General features: G+C 48.2%; 1 protein-coding gene across 1 annotated transcript in view; it reads right to left on the reverse strand.

Moving 5' to 3' along the window:
• Positions 1–23,756, reverse strand: part of LOC120035331 (rho GTPase-activating protein 23-like) — a 31,863-nt gene that overhangs the window by 6,318 nt on the left and 1,789 nt on the right. Inside the window, exons 2-18 of the mRNA XM_038982118.1 lie at positions 19,631–19,655; positions 19,034–19,120; positions 18,093–18,171; positions 15,770–15,824; positions 12,478–14,059; positions 4,600–4,755; positions 3,753–3,864; positions 3,580–3,619; positions 3,195–3,332; positions 2,573–2,881; positions 2,269–2,330; positions 2,034–2,152; positions 1,627–1,745; positions 1,252–1,404; positions 908–986; positions 694–767; positions 205–294 (exon numbers count right to left, since the gene is read on the reverse strand). Coding sequence (XP_038838046.1) covers positions 205–294; positions 694–767; positions 908–986; positions 1,252–1,404; positions 1,627–1,745; positions 2,034–2,152; positions 2,269–2,330; positions 2,573–2,881; positions 3,195–3,332; positions 3,580–3,619; positions 3,753–3,864; positions 4,600–4,755; positions 12,478–14,059; positions 15,770–15,824; positions 18,093–18,171; positions 19,034–19,120; positions 19,631–19,655 — 3,279 coding nt within the window. The remainder of the gene's footprint in view (positions 1–204; positions 295–693; positions 768–907; positions 987–1,251; positions 1,405–1,626; positions 1,746–2,033; positions 2,153–2,268; positions 2,331–2,572; positions 2,882–3,194; positions 3,333–3,579; positions 3,620–3,752; positions 3,865–4,599; positions 4,756–12,477; positions 14,060–15,769; positions 15,825–18,092; positions 18,172–19,033; positions 19,121–19,630; positions 19,656–23,756) is intronic.

A 23,756-nucleotide genomic window follows, 5' to 3' on the forward strand; every position in this document is an offset into this window, starting at 1 on the left:
CCTTAATCATCTGTTACTATGGCGACCACACGTTTAACACATCTGAACTGTGACTCTGTAAAAAGTAGGGCTCTTTACATATGGAATGAAGTGCCATTGGGTCAGGGACAAACGTCGGGCACTATATAGGGAATAGGGTGCCATTTAGGACGCAGACTATAATAACCCGTTCACGTTAAAACACTATGATAACAGTATCCAGACCTTGTTTTTCTCACAGTGGTCAGCTACCGTCTTCAGATGGCCAACCAGGAACTTGAGAGTGTGGTAGTAATGGTCTGGTAAGTCACGGATCTAACACACACACAGACAGAGAGACAGAGAGAGAGAGAGACAGAGAGAGAGAGAGAGAGAGAGAGAGAGAGAGAGACAGAGAGACAGAGAGACAGAGAGACAGAGAGACAGAGAGACAGAGAGACAGAGAGAGAGAGGGAGAGAGGGAGAGAGGGAGAGAGGGAGAGAGGGAGAGAGAGACAGAGAGACAGAGAGACAGAGAGACAGAGAGACAGAGAGACAGAGAGACAGAGAGACAGAGAGACAGAGAGAGAGAGAGAGAGAGAGAGAGAGAGAGAGAGATGTCAACACTTCTGAGTATCCTGTGTAATCTGTTAGCCCTTGAACATATCATCCTTCCAGGGAAAGACTATACCGGATATGCAAATTGAAGAACATGTTCAGACAACGTTCACATACCAGTTTTTTCATGGTCTTTAGCCGGTCCCCGGCATTCTCCATCCGGTTAGCGTCGATGAAGTCATTGTACTTATCTGTGAGGATGAGGGTAATATGAATAGTTACAGTACATTAAAATACAAAACTAACATTCAACTGTAATTGTTAAAAGGAGGATGAATGAGAGTTCATTCATGCCTTTACTGACGGTTCATCTAACAAAATGGGGACTCACCATCAGTGAAGAGAGGCTCCGGAAGTTTCCTGAAGAAAGACTTGAGCAAGCTGCTGATCACGTTCAGGTCCTGCCATTTCTGTGAAGCGGTAAGAACAGGGAGAGAGAGGTCAAAGGCAATACTAAAGGGCCTTTAGAGACACGGTTGGATAGAATAGTTGATGGTCATATCATCCTTTCCCTTTGCTGAACACTTGTATACCCCACTGATGCTGTTTAACACCATCCCACAGATGACTAGATATACTGTGTCTATCTAATCCAGTCATGGATTACTGTGCCTATTGCTTACTGTACGTTAGGTTGTGTGTGTGTGTGTGCGACTGGGTTCCTGCTCTGCTCACCTCCTCTGCAGGGTTGATGTCCGACCCCTTGTTGAGCTGGTCCTGAAGGCTGGACACCACTGCGTTGTTCCCTGGGACCCTGTAGATGCCGGTGTACTCCAGACCCATCTCCTCCACCAGCCCACAGCAGATCTCCACGATCATAGGGATGAACTGGGAGGACAGACAGACAAACAGAGGAGGGTCGGACAGGAGTGGACACACAAACCTTACCAGCACACAGATACATCATAGTAAACAGTAGACACACACTGACCCATACATGTCCATATGCCATGCATTTTCAGTAAATACTTTAACAGGGCATATAAACACACACAAAATGATACATTTACAGTATATGATAAGATTAGAGGAAGGGAGGCTCTGGCTGACCTTGTTGTTGGCAGCTGGCTGGCAGTCCTCTAGCCGCACTCCAAAAGCCTTGGGCCCTGACTTCTTGGACTTCTTCATGATGTTGATCCCCCATGGCGACTTAGGGGCGCTGCTCTCATCTGTGGACAGACAGAGGGACAGCGAGTCAGTCAGACAGACAGACAGACAGACAGACAGACAGACAGACAGACAGACAGACAGACAGACAGACAGACAGACAGACAGACAGACAGACAGACAGACAGACAGACAGACAGACACAGGCAGACACAGGCAGACACAGGCAGACAGGCAGACAGGCAGACAGACAGGCAGACAGGCAGGCAGACAGGCAGGCAGACAGACAGACAGAGTCAGAACAAACATCCATCTGGAATGACCACTGCTGGTTGGTTCCTGTCTCTGACCTTTGCACTCAGGTTTGGGTGAGCGCGGCGCCCCGGCAGCGTTCTCCATCTTGGCCTGCAGGAAGGAAGGCTTGGCACGGGACACCCTGGGAGAGGAGTCCGGCTTGTTGCCTGTTGGACTGGAGGCAGGGGGAGACAGAGAGAAGACTGTTACAAACTGACTCTACCAGGCAGGACAAGCAAGATGGATGTAGAAAACACTACTGCTGTATAGTGACATGTATGCGTCCTTCACCTCTGTTTCCTGTAGTCATTGAGCTTCTTACTGATCAGAGCCTGCCTTGAGAATCCCAGCTCCTGAGACAGACAAACACACGGTCCACTCCCTCATCAATACAGCCTTACACTGTAGCAACATCAGTGAAGAAAGGTGACATGTTCAACAATATTACAGGAGATCTAGAAATAGAAGGCAGTGTGTGACATAAGATATGAGGGTTGTAGGGTCAGAGTTGAGAGGTCAGAGGGTTCTAGGTTCAGAGTTGAGAGTTGAGAGGGGAAGGTCAGTTGAGAGGTGAGAGTGGTGCCCTCTGACCCACCTCATTGTCGGTCTTGCTGTTCTCGCTGATGACCTTGATCCAGTCCAGCATGTCCTCTCTGTCCTCGGCCTGCAGCAGGTACTCACAAAAGTCCTGAGTGGTCAGACGCAGCGCGTGCTTACGCTTGGTCTCGCTGTACGCTATGTCCACCAGGCAGCCCCGGATGCTGATTGGCTGCTCCTCGTCAGCATCGCCTCCCAGAGTGGCGCCCCGCAGGACCGCCTCCCGCTTGTCCTTGTAAAGGAAGAGCGAATGGGAGCGCAACACCGAGAAGACCCGCCTCCACGGACGCATGCCGCTGCCCACCTTCTGTAACACACAACGGAATGGAGAGAGTGAGAGACAGAGAGGACAGAGAGAGAAGAAATGGAGTGAGAGACAGAAAGGACAGAGAGAGAAGAAATGGAGTGAGAGACAGAAAGGACAGAGAGAGAGAAGAAATGGAGTGAGAGACAGAAAGGACAGAGAGAGAGAAGAAATGGAGTGAGAGACAGATAGGACAGCGAGAGAAGAAATGGAGTGAGAGACAGAAAGGACAGTGAGAGAAGAAATGGCTCATTAAACTGCCGTAGGTCCTATTCCTCTACTCGTTCTTTCTTTCTTTCTCCTCCCTCTCTCTCACCTTGCCCTTCTCCGTGAGGATCTGTTTGTAGTGCAGCCATCCCTCTCTCCATATGTCACTGTAGCTGATACTGCCCAGCTCTGAGGTGGAGTGGCGTTTGGAGCGCACCTCCTCCGCTGCCCCCAGACTGTCCAGAGACTAACACACACACACACACACACACACACACACACACACACACACACACACACACACACACACACACACACACACACACACAGGGTCAAAAGTTACACACCACTCCGCGACAGGTTTTTAGGATTAACACACTAATGGTTTCAGACACACTCTCCTAGCTGCCAGAAATGGAAGGTCCTCTGCAATCTGCAGAGTGGTCACGTGTAGGGTACAGCCAACTATTAGTGTGAAACAGGGAAAAACTCACCCCCTCAATGAAGAAACTCTTCACTCTCTTTGGCAGTCTCCTATGGAGAATAAAACGGAGGGTTAATTTAGAATGACTACTGTAAGATTTACTACGAAATGAATTGATCATATGATTCAGATGAATCCCTCCTAATCGATTCCCACGTCTCCCCCCGGTGAGCCATTACTCACGGGAAGACGCGGCCCTCCTCTCTGAAGGTGTTGAGTCCCTCGTCACATGACTTGGAGCGCTCCGTGGTGATGGCTAGAAGATAGGAGGAACGGCGACTGGATTTAATACCGCCTGCTCAGTGGGAGACGGAGCGAGTGAGAGAGAGAGGGAAAGAAAGAGAAGAAAGTAGATGTAATGGTAGTCAGAGGATGTTAATAAAGGAGTGTGGGGTTAACAGACGTGGGAGAGCGGTTGACAGAGAGGTGGAGGGTGGTTGGGTGTGGTGGCTGGGGTGAGGTAGCGGGTGAAGAGGTGGGCTGGCAGGATGGAGTCAGGTTAGGTTAGGTCTTCTCAGGTCACTTCGCTCACTACTGTCATGCAAAGGGAGTTTGTCTGTCAGCCTGGACAGACTGGACTAAAGCTGGGTGTACGAGGACCACTGGACTTCATGCTCTAGTCTATACAGAGGAAATGTGGACCCTATTGGTACAAAACACACTTTCTCCAAAAGGTAGAGAGTAACCCCATTCACTTCAATGACGCACATGCATCTGCCTAGGCAGTTAGTCCACCGAGGAGTGACTACATTTGCTTTAGGGCGTGCATGCATCTTACCAGGCACAAAGAAGTACACAAGGTCTACTTACTGGAGGCCATTATACCTCCTCGCCATGGAAAAATTGTCAATCAACTCATGCAGAGAAACAAAGGAGCATCCTGTGTACAGTAAGCCATTCTCTCCATAGATGTGGAGTTGGCATGTCTGCTAGCATGGTACCAGACACTGCAGAGAGGTTTGTTGGGTTCTGGTATGGCTGCATGCAGGGGGGTTGGTCCGGGGTAGTCCGGCTCAAGGGGGGCACTCACTGCAGTCGTGTGAGAAGAGCCTGGTTAGAGGGAAGGTGAAGGTGGGGGAGGCGGGGCTGGTGACGATGGCGGGAGCTGAGCTCATGCCGCTGGACACCACGGAGGAGGCGGGCACGTGGCGGGCACGGAGGTCAGCGCTGGGGCTCGTCGGCTCATCTGTATGGAGGGGGGAGGGGGTAGAGGGAAGGATAGAGGGAGGATGAGAGGGAAGGATCGAGGAAGGAGGAGAGGGAAGGATCGAGGAAGGAGGAGAGGGAAGGATAGAGGGAGGAGGAGAGGGAAGGATAGAGGGAGGAGAGGGAAGGGAAAGGGCAGAGGCGGGAGACAGGATAGGAAGAAGGGAGGAATGGAAGTAGAGGGACGGTTAGGGAAGGGCAGAGGGCCGAACCAAGGGTGAGATGACAAGAGGGAGGAGAAGAGGGAAGGATAGAGGCAGGAGGGGAGAGGATTTGAAGGAAAGGAGAGCGATGCGGTACCACCACAGGGTTACTATAAAGGACAGAGATACTGTTCACACGGAATGCTCACGTTCTCTGAGAACCATTGACAAGACACATTACTTACTTACTCACTTTCTTTGTCCTCCTAACACATAAACACAATGCACACAGATTATTACATGTGTTCTATGAAGCATCCTCAAAGAGAGAGTGGAAGAAAATACTCAGAAAAGACTAAAGGCAAAACTGCAATTTAGAACTTCAATAACGTAACTGTAAATGAGCAATATTACAGCTCTATTGCGTAAAATAAAAACACACACACGGACAATAGACAAAATAATAAGGTGCAAAGTAAAACGACATACAGAGAGATTGAAACAACGCCCTATGGTGTACCTGTGTCTGCTGCCTCCATGAGAAGAGTTCTTCAAATAGAAACGGAAAAGGCTTTGGTACCATGTAATAACGCTAGGTTTCAGTTCTTTATCAACTAGCGGGTTGGGAAGTTTGTGTAAGGGTGTGTGTGATTCATTGTGTTGGTTTGTATGAGTGCATTACACAAAAAAAGGAAACTATGTCTTGCTTGGTTAGCTGTCATCTCAAGGTTGAATGGCAGAAATACACGAAACAACCATAAGTAATATATCCAAGATCAGGGTTGGGGAGTAATGGATTACATGTAACGTTACATATAACTGATTACAAAACAAAAAAAACGAACTGTAATCCGCTACGTTACCAGCAAAAATATTGTAATCAGATTACAGATTCCTTTGAAATACTAGATGATTACTTATATGATTACTTTTAAATTCAGAAAGGACGTTACCGAAAAAAAATCTTTATGACACCTTTCTGTTTTCTCAAAGACATTGAAATCAGCATTTAAAAAAGGCGCAGGTTTAAGTTTGTTCCACCTGAGCGAGTCTGACCACAAGTCAGAGACCACTATGATGATCACACCAAATGCGTTTGATGGTTAGCGGGAAAAGAGCAGGAATAGCCCTTGGTAGGTTACAGTCCAAGCTGTCTTCCAATGGTGCGACTGCTGTCAGCATCCAAAGATTATACATCCTACTTGAATAAAGGCTTGGAGGTAAGGACGACAGCAGCGGTGTAGCCTACGGGCGATACGGATACCACTTATAATTGATATCTACATAGATAACGCATTGATGTGACACACACTGCTGCTCGAGCTATTTGTTTCATACGGATTGTCGTCGTTGTAGATGACTGTATATTTGAACCCAATAATGGTTGAATTTAAGAGGTTTAAGCTGCCTATCACGTATTGTTTTTGCGACTGGTGGACAGCCAGTAGGTGAAAAAAATCACTCTTGCAACAGCTGCATGGTGCAGATCCCAGCATTAGGAATAACAGTTTGAGGGACTTCCTCCCTTCTAAACTCCCCTGTGGTATTGTGCTCCACATACTGTCAAAAACAAGCTTAATTTAAGAAGACCGCGAGTGGGGCTTTTATTGCTCAATCTAATTCGTCCTGATAAAAACTAAATCCATGGGCCTAACGGACACATGCTCAAACTTGCAGACTTTTGATAGATTTAAACAGCTACAAATGATTCAGATATCGTAGTGTCCCCAACAGAAACGTAAACATTAGGCCTATAGCAAATGCAGCATATGGCATTCATTTTTCACATGTAAATAGCACTTTTTGGCAGTGCTCAAAGCATGACATTCCATGAGAGCAGCATTTCTTTTTCAGCTCGAAACAACAAAATTATAAACAGAGTAGACTAATAAGTCCTTTGTTTTTGCGTCATGCTCAGGTAAAACTATTTGGCTAATCTATATTTCCAAGTCCTATTCTTGAAGATCAAGGGGTATTCAATTAATTGGAATGACTGGAAATCTGACAGACTTTGTTTTTTTCATTGTCACGATATAGCCTCATCGTATTACAGGGGTAAGTGCTTAGTCCCCTCCTATACTCCCTGTACACCCACCACTCCAACAACATCATCCAGTTTGCTGACGACACGACGGTGTCACCGGCGACAACGAGACAGCCTACAGGGAGGAGGTCAGTGACCTGACAGTGTGGTGCCCGGGACAACAACCTCTCCCTCAACGTCATTAAGACCAAGGAGCTGATGGTGGACACATCGACGGGGCTGCAGTGGAGCGGGTGCAGAGGTTAAAGTTCCTCGGGAGCCAAATCACTAAGGACTTAAAATGATCCACACACATCCCCCTCGGGAGGTTGAAAAAGGTTGGCACGGGGCCCTGAAATTCAAGTTCTACAGCTCCTTGACGGGCTACGTCATTGCTTGGTATGCCAACAGCATAGAGCTACAGAGGGTGGTGCGGACAGCCCAGTACATCACTGGGCCTGAGTTCCCTACCATCCAGGACCTCTATATCAGGCGGTGTGAAAGGAAGGCCCGGGAAATCGTTAAAGACTCCAGCCACCCATGTCACAGACTGTTCTCTCTGCTTCCGCATGGCAAGAGGTACCGTTGCATCAAGTCTGACACTAACAGGCTCCTGAACAGCTAATTTCCCCAAGCCATAAGACTGCTAAATAGACCCTTGTATATATGTTTTTGCACTCTCTATGCACACTCATAGGACTCTACACAATCACACACACTGACACTCCAACACGCACATACCATGCAGACACATTTATACTGACTTTACACACGCACACACACACTCACATACAATCTTCATTTACGCTGCTGCTACTGTTTATCATATATCCTGATGCCTACTCACCTTACCCCTACATATATACTGTATATATACACCTCTATCAATCCAGTATGCCTGCACATTGTAAATATGGTATTGGAACTGACCCTGTATATAGCTACTGATCCTGGAACTGACACTGTATATAGCTACTGATCCTGGAACTGACACTGTATATAGCTACTGACCCTGGAACTGACCCTGTATATAGCTACTGATCCTGGAACTGACACTGTATATAGCTACTGACCCTGGAACTGACCCTGTATATAGCTACTGATCCTGGAACTGACACTGTATATAGCTTCTTACTTTCTCATGTTCTGCTTATTTATGATTTTTTTTCTTGTGTGTTTTTGTTCTACCTTGTTATCGTTTGCACTAATTATTGATTACTGCATTGTTGGGTTTAGAGCTCGCAAGAAAGGCATTTCACTGTTGTGCGCGTGACATTGAAACTTGAAACTTATCTGTATTAAAGTACAAAGCAATGGGTTAAAAGAAGCCTACATACACCATAAAGTAAAACGCAACATCCATGTATGGCCAGCTATGTAAACTCTAAAGTTGATTTATCCTGCAATAGATGTCGTTCAGTTGGCAATATTCATTTTTGTCTTCTTCTAATGCCTCTTAAGTAGTCTAAAAGTAACTGAAAGTAATCAGATTGTTACAGAGTTTGGGTGATCCAAAAGTTACATTACTGATTGCAATTTCGGACAGGTGACTAGTAACTAACGGATGTCACTTAGAAAGTAACCTACCCAACCTTGTCCAAGAAAACCATACAACGTTCATCTCAACCATTCTAAAACACACACACAAGGGGATGTGAAATCAGCAAGCCACAACACACTTTCTGACTGACACAGAGGATTATGGACCAGACTAGTGTTTGCATGTAGAGAGGGAAGGGTAGGGTTTTGCCCATGTTTAACTTTTGTAGCTTCAGGTCCTAATGCTGGCCTCACTAATAACCACGGCTGCTGCGCCTGTCTGAGTACCTTCACTAAACAGCAGAGGGCAGCAGATCTTCAGTCTCAAATGGAAGCAATGGCTCAGAACCGACGTGGCTCTACACTCGAAACCAACCACTATAGGCTTAACATGACCTTTTGAAACTTAATGTTATGCTTTCTTGTATTGTTACAAGGTGCTCAAAACATAACTTGCCATGCAAGACTCGTCCCTCTCTCCCCCATGCTTCTTCTCTGACCATACATACTTCTCCACAGACATCATGTTCTCCCCTTTATTCCCATCTGCTTCCACTTTCACTGTCTTCCACCTGCTTCCCTCTGTTTCTCGACATCTCCCTCGCCCCTCTTCTTCTCTCTGTATCAGTCCGTTTCTCGTCTCGGTGCTAGGGCCGGCCCAACAGAGGCAGTAGGAGAAGAGGCAGAGGCGGAAAACATTCCCAATCTGGGATGTGGAATCTGCCTGTTTACAGCCGAGCACAGAAATAGCCGCTCTCGCTGCCTGTGGGTTTAACAAAGGCCATCATTAACAGAACCAGAACAGCAGAGCCAGTAGAGAGAGGAGCCCTGAGTTGGAGCCACCACAATACCGGCCTTAGAATGGAGCAGGGCTCTATACTACCACAGCACACTCCTATAGCCTACTACCACTTCCCCTTCTCTATAGGAGACGCCATGACCTCACCCGCTCACACAGAGACACAGAGAGAGGGGTGAAAGAGAGATTTCTTTGAGAACATAGGCCATGTTTTGGCCAGCTCAGTGTGTGCGTGTGTGTATGTGTGTGTGTGTGTGTGTGTGTGTGTGTGTGTGTGTGTGTGTGTGTGTGTGTGTGTGTGTGTGTTGTGTGGAGGGTAGTGGCTCTGTGTGTCTGTTGTGGGGAGGGTATAGTGGTACACAAAGGCAGCATTGAGGGCGGTGGGCACAGAGTGCAATGCCTGAGGCTGGCAGTGTGACAGAGACAGTCTCGACCCGTACTGTACTGTGCCTCACAGGGGGTTCTACTACTACCAGGCCTCCTGTCCTATCATCTACAATACTGGGTTCACCCAATAAGGAGGCTCAGGGGGGACAGTATAACCTGCCATCCTAATAAGACCCAATACTAGGATTTACAGTAAAAATGCTCCAATATGTAATTCCTTTCATTGATTTTGTTACCACAAGCTACCAACACTATTCAAAAGGAGACTACAGTGAGTGAAAGCACCATATAGAGAATGCTAAGTCAAACTACCGATACTAGAGGGCAAGAGAATCCAACCACCATCCTGGACAGCACAGACTCTGTGCTTTTGTGTGTCTGTCTACTACACGGCCTCATCTACAGTCAACAGAACAGCAGCCTATTAAATCACGCTCCCAAGCAGCCAGATCACAGATCCTATCAGGGAGAGGAAAAAAATGGAGAGATAGAGAAACAGCAAGAGAGAAGTTTTAAGTTTCAGTCTTTGGTCGTGAAACGTGCCTCAGCTTGCCGCCCTGACTGCCTAGTTTCGGTACATTTTCAGCTGCACTGAGCAGGAGGGAAAAGAAGGAGCAAGAAGTTTCTCTGTTTTCTGGTTCTCTTCCCTATTAAATTATTTCATTTATAGGTCTCCCTCTCTCTCTCTAGGATCCGTCATGGCTTGGCCCCACATTGAGGGCATCCATCTATCTCTCCATTTCAACGTAGGTACAAGTTTCCGACGCAGCTCATTTGAATCTGCTTTGCACTTTGCTGACCTCGGTTGTTGTCCTGACCACCTGAGGGAGTAGCCTACATTGCCTATAGAAAGTCTACACCCCCCCCCCCCCCCCTTGGATTTTGTCACATTTTATTGTGCTACAAATTGGGATTCAAATGGATTTCATTTGTCATTTTTGTCAACGATCTACACAAAATACTCTAAACTCTAAAGTCAAAGATGAATGAAAAATAAAACACGAATATGCCTTGATTAGTTAAGTATTCACGCCCCTGAGTCAATACATGTTAGAAGCACATTTGGCAGACGATTACAGCTGTGAGTCTAGTAAGAGCTTTGCACACCTGGATTGTGCGACATTTGCCCATAATCCTTTAAAAAAATCTTCAAGCTCTGTCAAGGTGTTGGGGATTTAAGTCAAAACTGTAACTTTGGTCACTCTTTGCCAAAGTCAAGCATATCCATACCATGATGCAGCCACCACCATGCTTGAAAATAAGGAGGCAGTTACTCAGTGATGTTTTGGACCAAACATAAGGATTTGCATTTCGGCCAAAAAGTGTATTCCTTTGCCGTGTTTCTTTGCAATATTACTTTCGTGCCTTATCGCATATATAAGCAATATTTTTATTCTGTATATTTGTATTCTTCTTTTCACTCTGTCATTTAGGTCAGTACTGTGGAGTCACTACAATGTTGTTGATTCATCTTCAGTTTTCTCCCGTCACTGCCACTGAACTCTGTAACTGTTTTAAAATCACCATTGGCCTCATGGTAACATCCCTGAGCAGTTTCATTCCTGGCCTGTAGCTCAGTTCGGAATCTTTGATGTGTCTGGGTGGTTTAATACATCATCCACAGCATAATTATTAACTTGACCATGCTTAAAGAGATATTCAATGTCTGATTTGTTATTGTTATCCATCTACCAATCACTGCCCTACTTTATGAGGCTTTCTAAAAGCTCTCTGGTCTTTGTAGTTCAATCTGTGCAAGCTGAGACACGACCAGATACCTCCTGTTCTGTTCTCACAAACACACACACACACACACACACACACTGTACATACATACATACACACATACAAATGTGTGATTACAGTAGAACACACACGTAGTAAGCAAATATACAAACGTTCAAACAGTTACAAAGACCAGAGGGTCATCTCAGTAAATCCAGGCATAATGCCAAAAGTTATGGTTATTGTTAGATTTTCAACCAATTCATATATACTATCAATTTTTTGGTCATTTAGCAGATGCTCTTATCCGGAGCGACTTACAGGAGCAATTAGGGTTAAGTGCCTTGCTCAAGGGCACATCGACAGATTTTTCACCTAGTCGGCTGGGGGACTCAAACCAGCAACCTTTTGGTTACTGGCCCAACGCTCTTAACCGCTAGGCTACCTGCCGCCCAACTTGGCTGGAAATAAAATGGAATTCATGGCAGTGACGTAGAGAGAGAAAAATATTCTCCCTGTTGTGAAAGCAGACAGACTGACAGATAGGTGGACAGACGTACTCTGTGATCACAGACACACACGCTAGTGAGACATAAAGTCAGCTTCCAGCTCATCTCGATCTGAGAGACCGGGTGAGGAGGAGGAGGGGGGGGGGGGGGGGGGTAGTGAAGTCCCGTAAATTATGATTCAATCAAACACTACTAATACCGTCTGCATGTCTGTGGGAAGTGCCAGTATTACCCAACACAAACAAAGACACAGACTGGAGACAGAGTGAGGAAAAGCCCGGAGCCTGGCCACACAGGCAGAGACCGACAGAGGAAATGAAGGGCACAGAGAGAAGGGTTCTATTCTCTAAATACAGGCCAAGTCATAGTCTATGTCCTCCCATCTTTCTGGTCAATCTTTCTGGTAAGCTTCTTGTTTGTTTTTACAAACAGTTAGTTTCCAGCAAGTTCCAGTAAGATCAATCAGGAGGAATATGTTTGTGTCTTAAACAGAAGTGGGAGTGATGAGGTCTGCGAGTCACATGGAGGGGTAGGGAGAGGAAGAGGAGGAGGAGTGTGTGGTGGTGGAGGTGCTTACCTATAAAAGGAATGGAGGCCATTGCGTCATCCTCTACAGACAGGGGGGCCAGGTTGCCATTGGTACGGTGCGGGACACCCTCTCCTGAGGGGCGAGGGGCGGGGGCAGCGTTGTGGGGGTCAGGGGGGAACACAGGAGGTTCCGTGCCATCTACAGGCAGGGTGTAGTGGGGGTGGCGCATGGCGTGGGCGCTCCTTCGCCCCGTGGGGGGTTTCTGTCTCAGTTTGACCTCCTGGGTCTGAGCTACAACCTCCACCTGGCCTTCCACTGCCCCTCTCTCATGGTTGGTGGGGCGGTAGGCCTTGTCAAGGGGCTCAGGGGTGGTGGAGGCCAGAGGGGATGGAACTGAGGGGACAACACCTTCAGGGGGGCTGGTTTTGGGGGTGGGGGCCCAGCTGAGATGGGGGCCAAGGTAGGAGGGGTCCCTGAAGGAGGGTTGCTGCATGATGCGGCCTGTCTTGCGGTTGAAGGAGGGGCTGTAGCTGCGGTAACCTACTGGCTGGTCGTCCAGGCTCTGTCCGGTGGGCAGACGTCTGCTCTGGGGGGCTGGCTGTTGGGGCTGGGGCTGGGTATGTGGGTGGGACTGTGATTGGGTTTTGTGGTGCGGCTGTGCTTGTCGGCCCATAGAGGGGGCCGGCGCGACACCGGAATGGTTCCCCTGCCTCTGATAGGCCTCAGTTCTGGGTGCTTGCTGTGAGGCCTGCTGCAGCCAGGCGGGCCTCTCGAAACGGGGCGACTCCAGCATCTCCATCGAACGGCCATAGCGGTCGTACTGTACCAGCAGGTTCTCCGACCGGGCTCTGCTGCCGTAGGAGGAGGGGTGGCTCTGGTCCCGGGCCCCCTCCCAGTCTCCGTAGGTCCAAGAAGGGTCTCCGTGGGGTCCGGGGCCTGACTGTTGCAGTAGCATCAGGGTGTCCTGGGAGGCGCTGTGGGGCCAGCCGCCCGGACTCCGTCGGTGGCGCCCGGAGCCTGTCTCACACAGCCTGTCCTGAGAATAGCTGCGGTGGCGTTGGTGCATGCTGCCACTGCGGCCCTGGCGCTGCTCAGCAGCTTGGCTGTAGTACCACTCAGACAGGGCCTGTTGGCAGTGATTGCTGCGGCTGGGGCTGGGCTGGAGAGGGCTGGCCCAGGCCTGGCTGCCCTTCCGGGGCTGAGAGGAGGCGGTGGTGGCGGTGGCATTGTGGTTGACGTAGTGGACACGCAGAGGGCTGCTGAGAGGCCCTCCTGAGGAGGAAGATGAGGAGTAGGAGCGGCCCCTGGTCTGTCCCGTAGGCTGCTGCCCGGTCACACCGTACTGGATCTCCTCTGTCCTGTGGGGGGGGCTACTGTGTCCGCCCCGCCTCTCCTGCCAGCTAGCCGGGCTGCCCACGGTGGAGCGGTTGTCCAGGGGGGACAAAGGGCTGGCGGAGCCTGCCCAGCGGCTCCAGTTGTCCAGCTGGTTCTGGCCCATGGGGGCCGGGGCCCCAGAGGGAGGCTGGGACTTGGCGCGGGGAGCGTAGCAGAGGGGCGGGGGTACCGGAAGGTTCCGGGCTCCCCCTGTGTAAGGCTCGTTGCCCCTCAGGTAGGCATCCTGGGAGTATGCCTGTAGGGGGAGACAGAGAGGGAGAGAGGTGAGACACAAACAGGAGGAGTTCAGGTGACGAACAGAGGTCAGAGGGGAGGAAGGAGCGATACAATTGCTTTGACAGTCACAGGTTTGACCGGCACAGCATTCAAAGCTCCTTGTTAACTATGATGTTACACAGAAAGCGACGTCTAGAACCATCTGTGTTCATCCTCCTACCACCTCAGTCTGCTCAGCCATGGTGACTCTTAGGGGCCCCAACTCAGCCTCCAACACAAACACAGCTACTAGTTAGCTGCAGGCACCAGCACGCACCTTGAGCAAGAGCCACAACACAGCAACCGTCTGCAGCCACACAGACACAGAGCAGTGTTCCAAATATACCACTACAACAAAACACTGACTTAAAACAACGACAAATCTGGATCTATCAAAACAAGCACAGAATCTCACTGTTACAGCTAGCTTGATCCAATACACCCGCAACAACACCACACATCTAAAGTATTGTTCAGTGTTCAGCCCCTCAAGCTACAGCCGTAACACCAATTAAGAAACTACAAAGCTACAGACTTAAAACCACTTTGCCCAAAATGAATTCATATCAAAAGGCAACACTTAAAATATGAAGTGTTCAGGCTTTACCTCAGAGAGCAGGGCAGGCCCACACTCAGTCTGGCAGTGTCTCTCAGGCTCAATACTGCCTTGAAGTCACTCACAGAGGAAGAGGAGAGGAGGGGAACTCCTCAATGCACGAGTCTGTTTGCCTCCCACAGACACTAACACTCCCGTTGCTACGATTTACCACGCTCTCCCCCGCTCTCCTTCTTTCTCGAGGTTATGCCTCGACTTCTCCTTTACACTCCTTTTTTTTGTCTCTCTCGCTGTTCTTTCTTGCTATCTGTCGAACTTTCTTCTTCGTTCAGTATGCTGTCCTCAGACAAGCCCTTCCAAACTCCCTCTCTTCTTTCCTCTCTTCTTCCCTCTCTCTCTCTCTCTCTCTCTCTCTCTCTCTACCCTGTGGGAGGGTGGAAGGGGGCATGGCTAGAGCTGGTGATGTCACCACTGGAATGCAACCGATGCCCGTGGTGCGTTGAGGGGCGGAGTGAGAGGAGAGAAGGGTGGAGGCGTGGAGGGGTGTGGTAGTGGGGTTGAAGGAGGGCGGTATTTGGAAGGGGAAAGACAGGGTGCTTGGTGGGTAGGGGGTTGTGTGGGTGAGAGAGAAGCCCAGGTCGGGCGCCCAGGTCTGGGAGGTTGTGTCAGCGTTGTGCCCCTGGGTTGCTCCTCCTGGTCCAGAGGAGAAGCGGTGACATGCTCTGCATGTCTGGTCATGTGAGTAAGTGGTGGAGCAATTTATGGACTGAGGCAAAATGTGTGTGTGTGTGTGTGTGTGCGTGCGTGCGTGCGTGCGTGCGTGCGCGTGCGTGTGCAGGTAGCTGCTTTTCATGTGACGCTTCCACAGAACTTTGGATAATAGCTTGAATGAACGTGTGTTGTAATCTAACGACAGACTAGAAAGCATCTGCGTCACAGCCTAGCTAGTTCCTGAGAGCCGAGAACTTCAACTCAAAGCAATGAAATGACAAGAATTACTATATCCAAGATGTTATCTCTCTGCAGTATTAGTATTCTTAAATCAACGAACTTGGCAAAGAATTCATCAGGTATTCATTTGTTTAGTATTTCTAATAGGGTGTAGTGTGGTTGAAATATCGTACTCACACTTACCAGCTGCAGAACGTCTTCATCTTTTGGCATTATAGAGACCTCCAACACACTCTCACTGTGGAGGGAACGAGAGGAAAGGAGAGGGACAAGGAAGAGGGCAAAGAGAGGGGGGAACCAAAGAGAGGGGAGAGAAGGAGGGAGGAAGGGGAGAAGGGAAAAAGGAACACAGATGGAAGAGTAGGAAAAACAATATCATTCCACATTTGTTCCAAACTCTATCATGTTACAGTAAGAGAAGACTTTCCCCCTGTTGCGACGAAGGGTTTTGTTTTGCTTTGAGAGGAGTTGATCAGCAACCATGTCACAGGAGACCCTGTTGACGATGACCCTGGTGACTCTACTGCTCTCAGTGGACGTGTTCTGGACACTCATTGCTCCAGGCTATTCTCTTTAGGAGGAAATACTCACACAAGTCGAGGAAGACTTACACAACTGAACATGTTCCACATTCCAGAATCATGCTATACATACATACAAAATGCAAAGTAAACGACAGACATGTCTCGTACATAAACGACACCCACACATACAGTGCATTCGGAAAGCATTCAGGCCCCTTGACTTTTTCCACATTATGTTACGTTACAGCCTTATTCTAAAAAGGATTAAATTAATAATTTTCCTCATCAATCTACACACAATACCTCATAAAGACAAAGCAAAAACAGTTTTTTTGGAAATTTTTGCAAATGTATTTTTTTACAGAAATCCCCGATTTACATAAGTATTCAGACTGTTTGCTATGAGACATGAAATTGAGCTCAGGTGCATCCTGTTTCCATTGAGCTCTGGTGCATCCTGTTTCCATTGAGCTCAGGTGCATCTTGTTTCCATTGAGCTCAGGTGCATCCTGTTTCCATTGAGCTCTGGTGCATCCTGTTTCCATTGAGCTCTGGTGCATCCTGTTTCTACAACTTGATTGGAGTCCACCTGTGGTGAATTCTGTTGATTGGACATGATTTGGAAAGGGACACACCTGTCAATATAAAGGTCCCACAGTTGACAGTGCATGTCAGAGTAAAAACCAAGCCAGGAGGTCGAAGGAATTGTACGTAGAGCTCCAAGACAGGATTGTGTCGAGGCACAGATCTGGGAAGGGTACCAAAAAATGTCTGCAGTATTGAAGGTCTTCAAGAACAGTGGCCACCACCAAGACTCTTCTTAGAGCTGGCCGTCCAGCCAAACTGAGCAATCGGGGGAGAAGGGCCTTGCAAGGTCAGAAGGGCATTGGTCTGACAGAGCTCCAGAGTCACTCTGTGGAGATGGGAGAACCTTCCAGAAGGACAACCATCTCTGCAGCACTCCACCAATCAGGGCTTTATGGTAGAGTGGCCAGATGGAAGACACTCCTCAATAAAAGGCACATGACAGCCCGCTTGGAGTTTGCCAAAAGGCACCTAAAGGACTCTCAGACAATGAGAAACAAGATTCTCTGGTCTGATGAACCAAGATTAAACTCTTTGGCCTGAATGCCAAGCATTACGTCTGGAGGAAACCTGGCACCATCCCTACGGTGAAGCATGGTGGTGGCAGCATCAAGCTGCGGGGGTGTTTTTCAGCTGCAGGGACTGGGACACTAGTCAGGATCAAGGGAAAGATTAACGGAGCAAAGTACAGAGAGATCCTTGATTAAAACCTGCTCCAGAGAGCTCAGGACCTCAGACTGGGGCGAAGGTTCACCTTCCAACAGGACCACGACCCTAAGCACACAGCCAAGACAACACAGGAGTGGCTTCGGGACAAGTCTCTGAATGTCCTTGAGTGACCCAGCCAGAGCCCGGACTTGAACCCGATCGAACATCTCTGGAGAGACCTGAAAATAGCTGTGCAGCGACGCTCCCCATCCAACCTGACAGAGCTTGAGAGGATCTGCAGAAAATAATGGGAGAAACTCCCCAAATACAGGTGTGCCAAGCTTGTAGCATCATACCCAAGAATACTTGAGGCTGTAATCGCTGCCAAAGGTGCTCCAACAAAATACTGAGTAAAGGGTCTGAATACTTCTGTAAATGTGACATTTCAGTTTATTTTTAATTCACCCTCTGAATGGCATACATACACAATCCATGTCTCAATTGTCTTAGAAAACCTTCTTTAACCGGTCTCCTCCCCTTCATCTACACTGATTGAAGTGGATTTAACACATTTTTAAAAACCTGTTTTTACTTTGTCATTATGGGGTATTGTGTGTAGATTGGTGAGGGGGGAAAACGATTTAATCCATTTTAGAATAAGGCCGTAACGTAACAAAATGAATACTTTACGAATGCGCTGTACATACTGTGGGTACACACAGACGCACCCGCAGTACAGTGACTCTTACCTGTTCTGTATGAGGGCAATCACCTGGGAGTAGGTTTTCCCCAGGACACTCTCTCCATTCACCTTTACCAGCCGATCCCCTGCAACACACATACGTACATACATATTTAAATCCCAGTATGACCAAACACAGCAAAGATATTCAGTGATACACTCTCAATTAAAAAAGAACGAGAGCAACCCCTCCACCCCCACAGACACAGGACTCCTGCAGAGGGATATCCTGGTGGGTCAGGTCAGGGAGACCCCAGACCCAGACTTCCTGCTGGGGGATGGTGGAAATAGGGACTGAGGATTTGTGTATGGAAATATAGAACTATGTGCTTGCAGTAGTTGCTGTGAAGTCAGGAAGGACACAGTGTCGCCTAGGGGTTTGCTGTGTGTTGATATACCAGATCATAAGCCTGAGGCTAAATGCCTGTATCTGTTTGTGTGTTTGGCAGGAGACGGGATGAGTCATTCGTTATGTGTTAGTGTGTGGATGTGTTTTGGTGGTGCAAGTTTGTTTGTGTGTGTGTGTGTGTGTGTGTGTGAGAGACTGTGTATATATTTATATAGGAGTAATGGTTTAGCTTGGCTGGGCTGCAGGGAGAGGAATGCTGCCCAGCTTAGCTTGCAAGACACAACAGGAAAACGTCTCTAATTAGCTCCAACTTACACTGTTGGGTATTTGTCAGTCTGTGTCATTCTGTTCTCATCAGTATCATTACTAATTTCCTAAGACGATAATGCAACTTCAATGTGTGTGTGTTTTTGCTGAACATGGTCTGGTTAGTATCCTTGTTGAATCATTGGAAGCACCTGACTCCCTCTCCCTCCCATCATCCATGTGTAATCATGTCTGATGCTCTTAAGGTTATTTCCATTGCAAATCAGACTGTTCCCGCACACACTCAATCTCCCGTCCCTCTTGTTCTCCTTCAAAACAGACATTTTCCTTACCTGTACACAAGCCAGCCTGGTGAGCGGGACCTCGCTCTCTCACATTCTTGACAAATATGGTGTCCATTGGCTCCAACCTACTTCTCCCTACATGGCACATGCAGTATGTTACTGTCACTTCATTCTTCAATTGATTAATTAGGACCTGATGATAACGATTAAATAAATCATTGCCCACTGGGCACAGATGTCAAATCATCGTCTATTCAATGTTGGTTCAACGTAATCTCTTTGAAATGATGTGCAACCAACAGTGAACCAGTGTGAGCCTAGTGGGAATATACTATAAGCGTCAATATCATGACATGAGCATAAATACCGCCAATAATCCAATTGAGACTCAATAAGAGGACAACTCTATGCACAGGTCCAAGTTCAGGTTCACTACCCCTTTTCTTAACAGTGGGCATTACAAGCTAAAGAATCAAACTGTTCTAGGAACAGTGTTTTGGGGCCACAAGGTCATCGGCAGCAGTGGGGCTCTCTCCTGCAGGGGGAGCAGTGTAGCTAGAGGGGGACCCTGGCTAGGAGGGGCGGTGACATCATCGAGACACCAGAGTCTAGTGGTGATGGTGTTGACTGAGGGAGACAACTTACCCTTTCCATTCCCGTTCTCCTCGTCCTGTGAATACAACGAAAAACAACATCAACACTGATATCCAGGCCCATACAGACAATGTCACCCAGGGAACAAAGCTCCATGGCAACCTAAACACTGATATCCAGGCCCATACAGACAATGTCACCCAGGGAACAAAGCTCCATGGCAACCTAAACACCTGTTCACAGAACATCTACCTCTTTCCAGGAAACCAGAATGACACAGGTATTAGGAAGGGTGGAGTTGGGTGAGGAAACACGGGCTCAATGTAATGGCTGAAATGGAATAAATGCAACAGAGTCGAACATGTGGTTTCCATATGTATGATGCGTTTGATACCGTTCCATTTATTCCATCCCAGCCATTACAATGAGCCAGTCCTCCTATAGCTCCTCCCACCAGCCTCCTCTGGTGTGCATGTGTGGTTGTTTGTGTGAATGGAAGCTGCCAAATGCTCAAAGTGTCCCCTAAGCTCTTGTTCATGCAGTGTCTGTCTCTGTGCAAAACATATCAAATCAAACTTTATTTGTCACATGCGTCGAATACAACAAGTGTAGACTTTACCGTGAAATGCTTACTTACAAGCCCTTAACCAACAGTGGAGTTCAAGAAGAAGAAAATATTTACCAGGTAGACTAAAATAAAAAGTAATAATAAAAAGTAACACAATAAGAATAACAATAACGAGGCTATATACAGGGGGCACCAGTACCGAGTCAGTGTGCGGGGTTACAGGCTAGATTAGGTAATCTGTACATGTCAGTGGGGGCTAAGTGACTATGCATAGGTAACAGACAAACAGCGAGTAGCAGCAGTGTACAAAAGGGAGGGGGGCGTCAATGTAAATTGTCTGGTGCGGTAGCAGAGAAAACAGTCTATAACTTGGGTGACTGGAGTCTCTGACAATTTTATGGGCTTTCCTCCGACACCGCCTATTATATAGGTCCTGGATGGCAGGAAGCTGAGGTCCTGGATGGCACTACCTCTGTAGTGCCTTACGGTCAGATGCCGAGCAGTTGCCATAACAGGCGGTGATGCAACCGGTCAGGATGCTCTCGATGGTGCAGCTGTAAAACTTTTTGAGGATCTGGGGATCCATGCCAAATCTTTTCAGTCTCCTTAGGAGGAAAAGGTTTTGTCGTGCCCTCTTCACGGCTGTCTTGGTATGTTTGGACCATGACCACGTGGGCACTATGGTGTTGAACGCTGAGCTGTAGTCAATGAACAGCATTCTCACATAGGTGTTCCTTTTGTCCAGGTGAGAAAGGGCAGTGTGGAGTGTTATTGAGATTGCGTCATCTGTGGATCTGTTGGGGCGGTATGCGAATTGGAGTTGGTCTAGGGTGTCCGGGAGGATGCTGTTGATGTGAGCCATGACCAGCCTTTCAAAGCACTTCATGGCTACCGATGTGAGTACCACGGGGCGGTACTCATTTAGGTAGGTTACCTTCACTTCCTTGGGCACAGGGACTATGGTGGTCTGCTTGAAACATGTAGGTATTACAGACTCAGTGAAGACACTTGGTCAGTTGGTCCGCGCATGCTTTGAGTACACGTCCTAGTAATCCGTATGGCTGAGCGGCTTTGTGAATGTTGACCTGTTTAAAGGTTTTGCTCACATCGGCTACCGAGAGCGTTATCACACAGTCATCCAGAACAATTGGTGCTCTCATGCATGCTTCAGTGTTGCTTGCCTCGAAGCGAGCATAAAAGGCATTTAGCTCATCTGGTAGGCTCATGTCACTGGGCAGCTCGCGTCTTGGTTCCCTTTTGTAGTTCGTAATAGTTTTCAAGCCCTGCCACATCAGACGAGCGTCAGAGCCGGTGTAGTATGGTTCAATCTTAATCATGTATTGACGCTTTGCTTGTTTGATGGTTCGTCTGAGGGCATAGCGGGATTTCTTATAAGCATCCGCATTAGTCTCTCGCTCCTTGAAAGCGGCAGCTCTAGCCTTTAGCTCGATGCGGATTTTGCCTGTAATCCAAGGCTTCTTGTTGGGATATGTACGTACAATCACTGTGGGGACGACGTCATCGATGCACTTATTGAGTAAGCCGATGACTGAGGTGGTGTATTCCTCAATGCCATTGGATGAATCCCGGAACATATTCCAGTCTGTGCTAGCAAAACAGTCCTGTAGCGTAGCATCCGCGCAATCTGACCACTTCCGTATTGAGTGAGTCACTGGTACTTCCTGCTTTAGTTTTTGCTTGTTAGCAGGAATCAGGGGGATATAATTATGGTCAGATTTGCCAAATGGAGGGCGGGGGAGAGCTTTGTATGCATCTCTGTGTGTGGAGTAAAGGTGGTCACAGACCCCCCCCCCCCCTGGTTGCACATGTGACATGCTGGTAAAAAGTTGGTAAAACTGATTTAAGTTTACCTGCATTAAAGTCCCCGGCCACTAGGAGCGCCGCTTCTGGGTGAGCATTTTCTTCTTTGCTTATGGCCTTATGGAGTTGATTGAGAGCTGTCTTAGTGCCAGCTTCGCTTTGTGGTGGCAAATAGATGGCTACGAATAATACAGATGAGAACTCTCTTGGTAGATAGTGTGGTCTACAGCTTATCATGAGGTACTCTACCTCAGGGGAGCAATAACTCGAGACTTCTTTAATATTAGACATCGCGCACCCGTTGTTATTGACAAATAGACACACACTCCCACCCCTCGTCTTCCCAGAGTTAGCGTCTCTGTTCTGCCGGGGTATGGAAAATCCCGCTAGCTTTATATTGTCCGTATCTTCGTTCAGCCACGTCTCGGTAAAACATAAGATGTTACAGTTTTTAATGTCCCGTTGGTAGGATAATCTTAATCGTAGGTCATTCATTTTATTTTCCAATGATTGCCTTCCATTCTTCTTGCTAACGTGCAATGGGAGTTCACTCGCTCGCCTCCGGATTCTCAGAAGGTGATTAGCATGTGAAGCTACATGGCACGTGAACCATGTAGCTCTTCTTTTACAAACTGATTAGCATGTGAAGAGTGACTTCAGTGGTATCCCAGCCAGGTCTCTCAGACAAACACACCTGTTCTGGTTTAGGAGCTCCTAACACTCAGCACACACACAGCAGAGACACTCAGACAGGTTTGACTGTCTGCAGGTGGTGATGTCATACACAGAGCCAAACACGTGTAGTTGTCTGCATTAGACAGACGAGGGCAGCACTGAGCACACAGTCTGTCTGTCATAGGTGCTGTTTGATAGGGTGATAGACTGATGTAGGCGCACACATGCGCATACACACACACACACTGAGCTGAGTGGACAGTTTGGGGTGACCGGCTCCTGCCTGGCTTTAGGCAGAGCTGAGTGGGCTCATTCCTGCCCTCCACAGACAATAGTGGGGGTTTATGGCCAGAGAAAGGAGGGCTGCCACCCCAGAATAGAGCCAGGAGCCAGGGAGGCTCCCCAGCTGAGCTGACCACCCGTCTGGTCACATGCAGGCCTGTGGTGGGGCTGAGGACCGAGAGATGGAGATGCACTATCCTCATCTCTACATTCCTCTCTGATTCTCTCTCGCTCTCTCTGGATATAGATGTAGGGTTAGGGTCAGCTGCCATGCATGCACTGATCAGTCCATTAGGACAATCATCAGGCACGTGTCCATGATGAAGGGAGTCACATCATACAGGTCTTTGATGGGGCCCTAATGAGGGGCAGTCACCCCTGAGGCCCCTTCAGATGGGTAGGGACAGAGGGCTGCGTTCTCTGTGCCACTCGCTGCCCCTCACAGCAGCATGTGACCCTGTGGACAGGACAGGACAGGCAGCAGTGGGCCCATTGTCCGTGGTGGTTCTGTTAGAAGGCATGGTACTGCCGGTCCAGGCTGGGGGTAATATGAAAGTGGTACCAGGCAGGCCAGGACAACAGAACCTATTGACACTCATGTGTCCCAAATGGCACCCTATTCCCTTTATAGTGCACTACTTTTAACCAGGGCCGATGGGGCTGTAGTACACAATATAGGGAATAGGGTGCCATTTTTGGGACACAGTTTCTGTGTCCTGTCCTTACTGCAGCTGCTGGGCTGGGGGTTGAAGGTTCATCATAATAGGGCCCTTGTTTTGGCTGTAACCCCCCCCCCCATTGCTCTGTTTCACATCTGTAGCTCTGTCTGCC

This window comes from Salvelinus namaycush, chromosome 3 (genome assembly GCF_016432855.1).
Source record: "Salvelinus namaycush isolate Seneca chromosome 3, SaNama_1.0, whole genome shotgun sequence".
Lineage (NCBI taxonomy): Eukaryota > Metazoa > Chordata > Actinopteri > Salmoniformes > Salmonidae > Salvelinus > Salvelinus namaycush.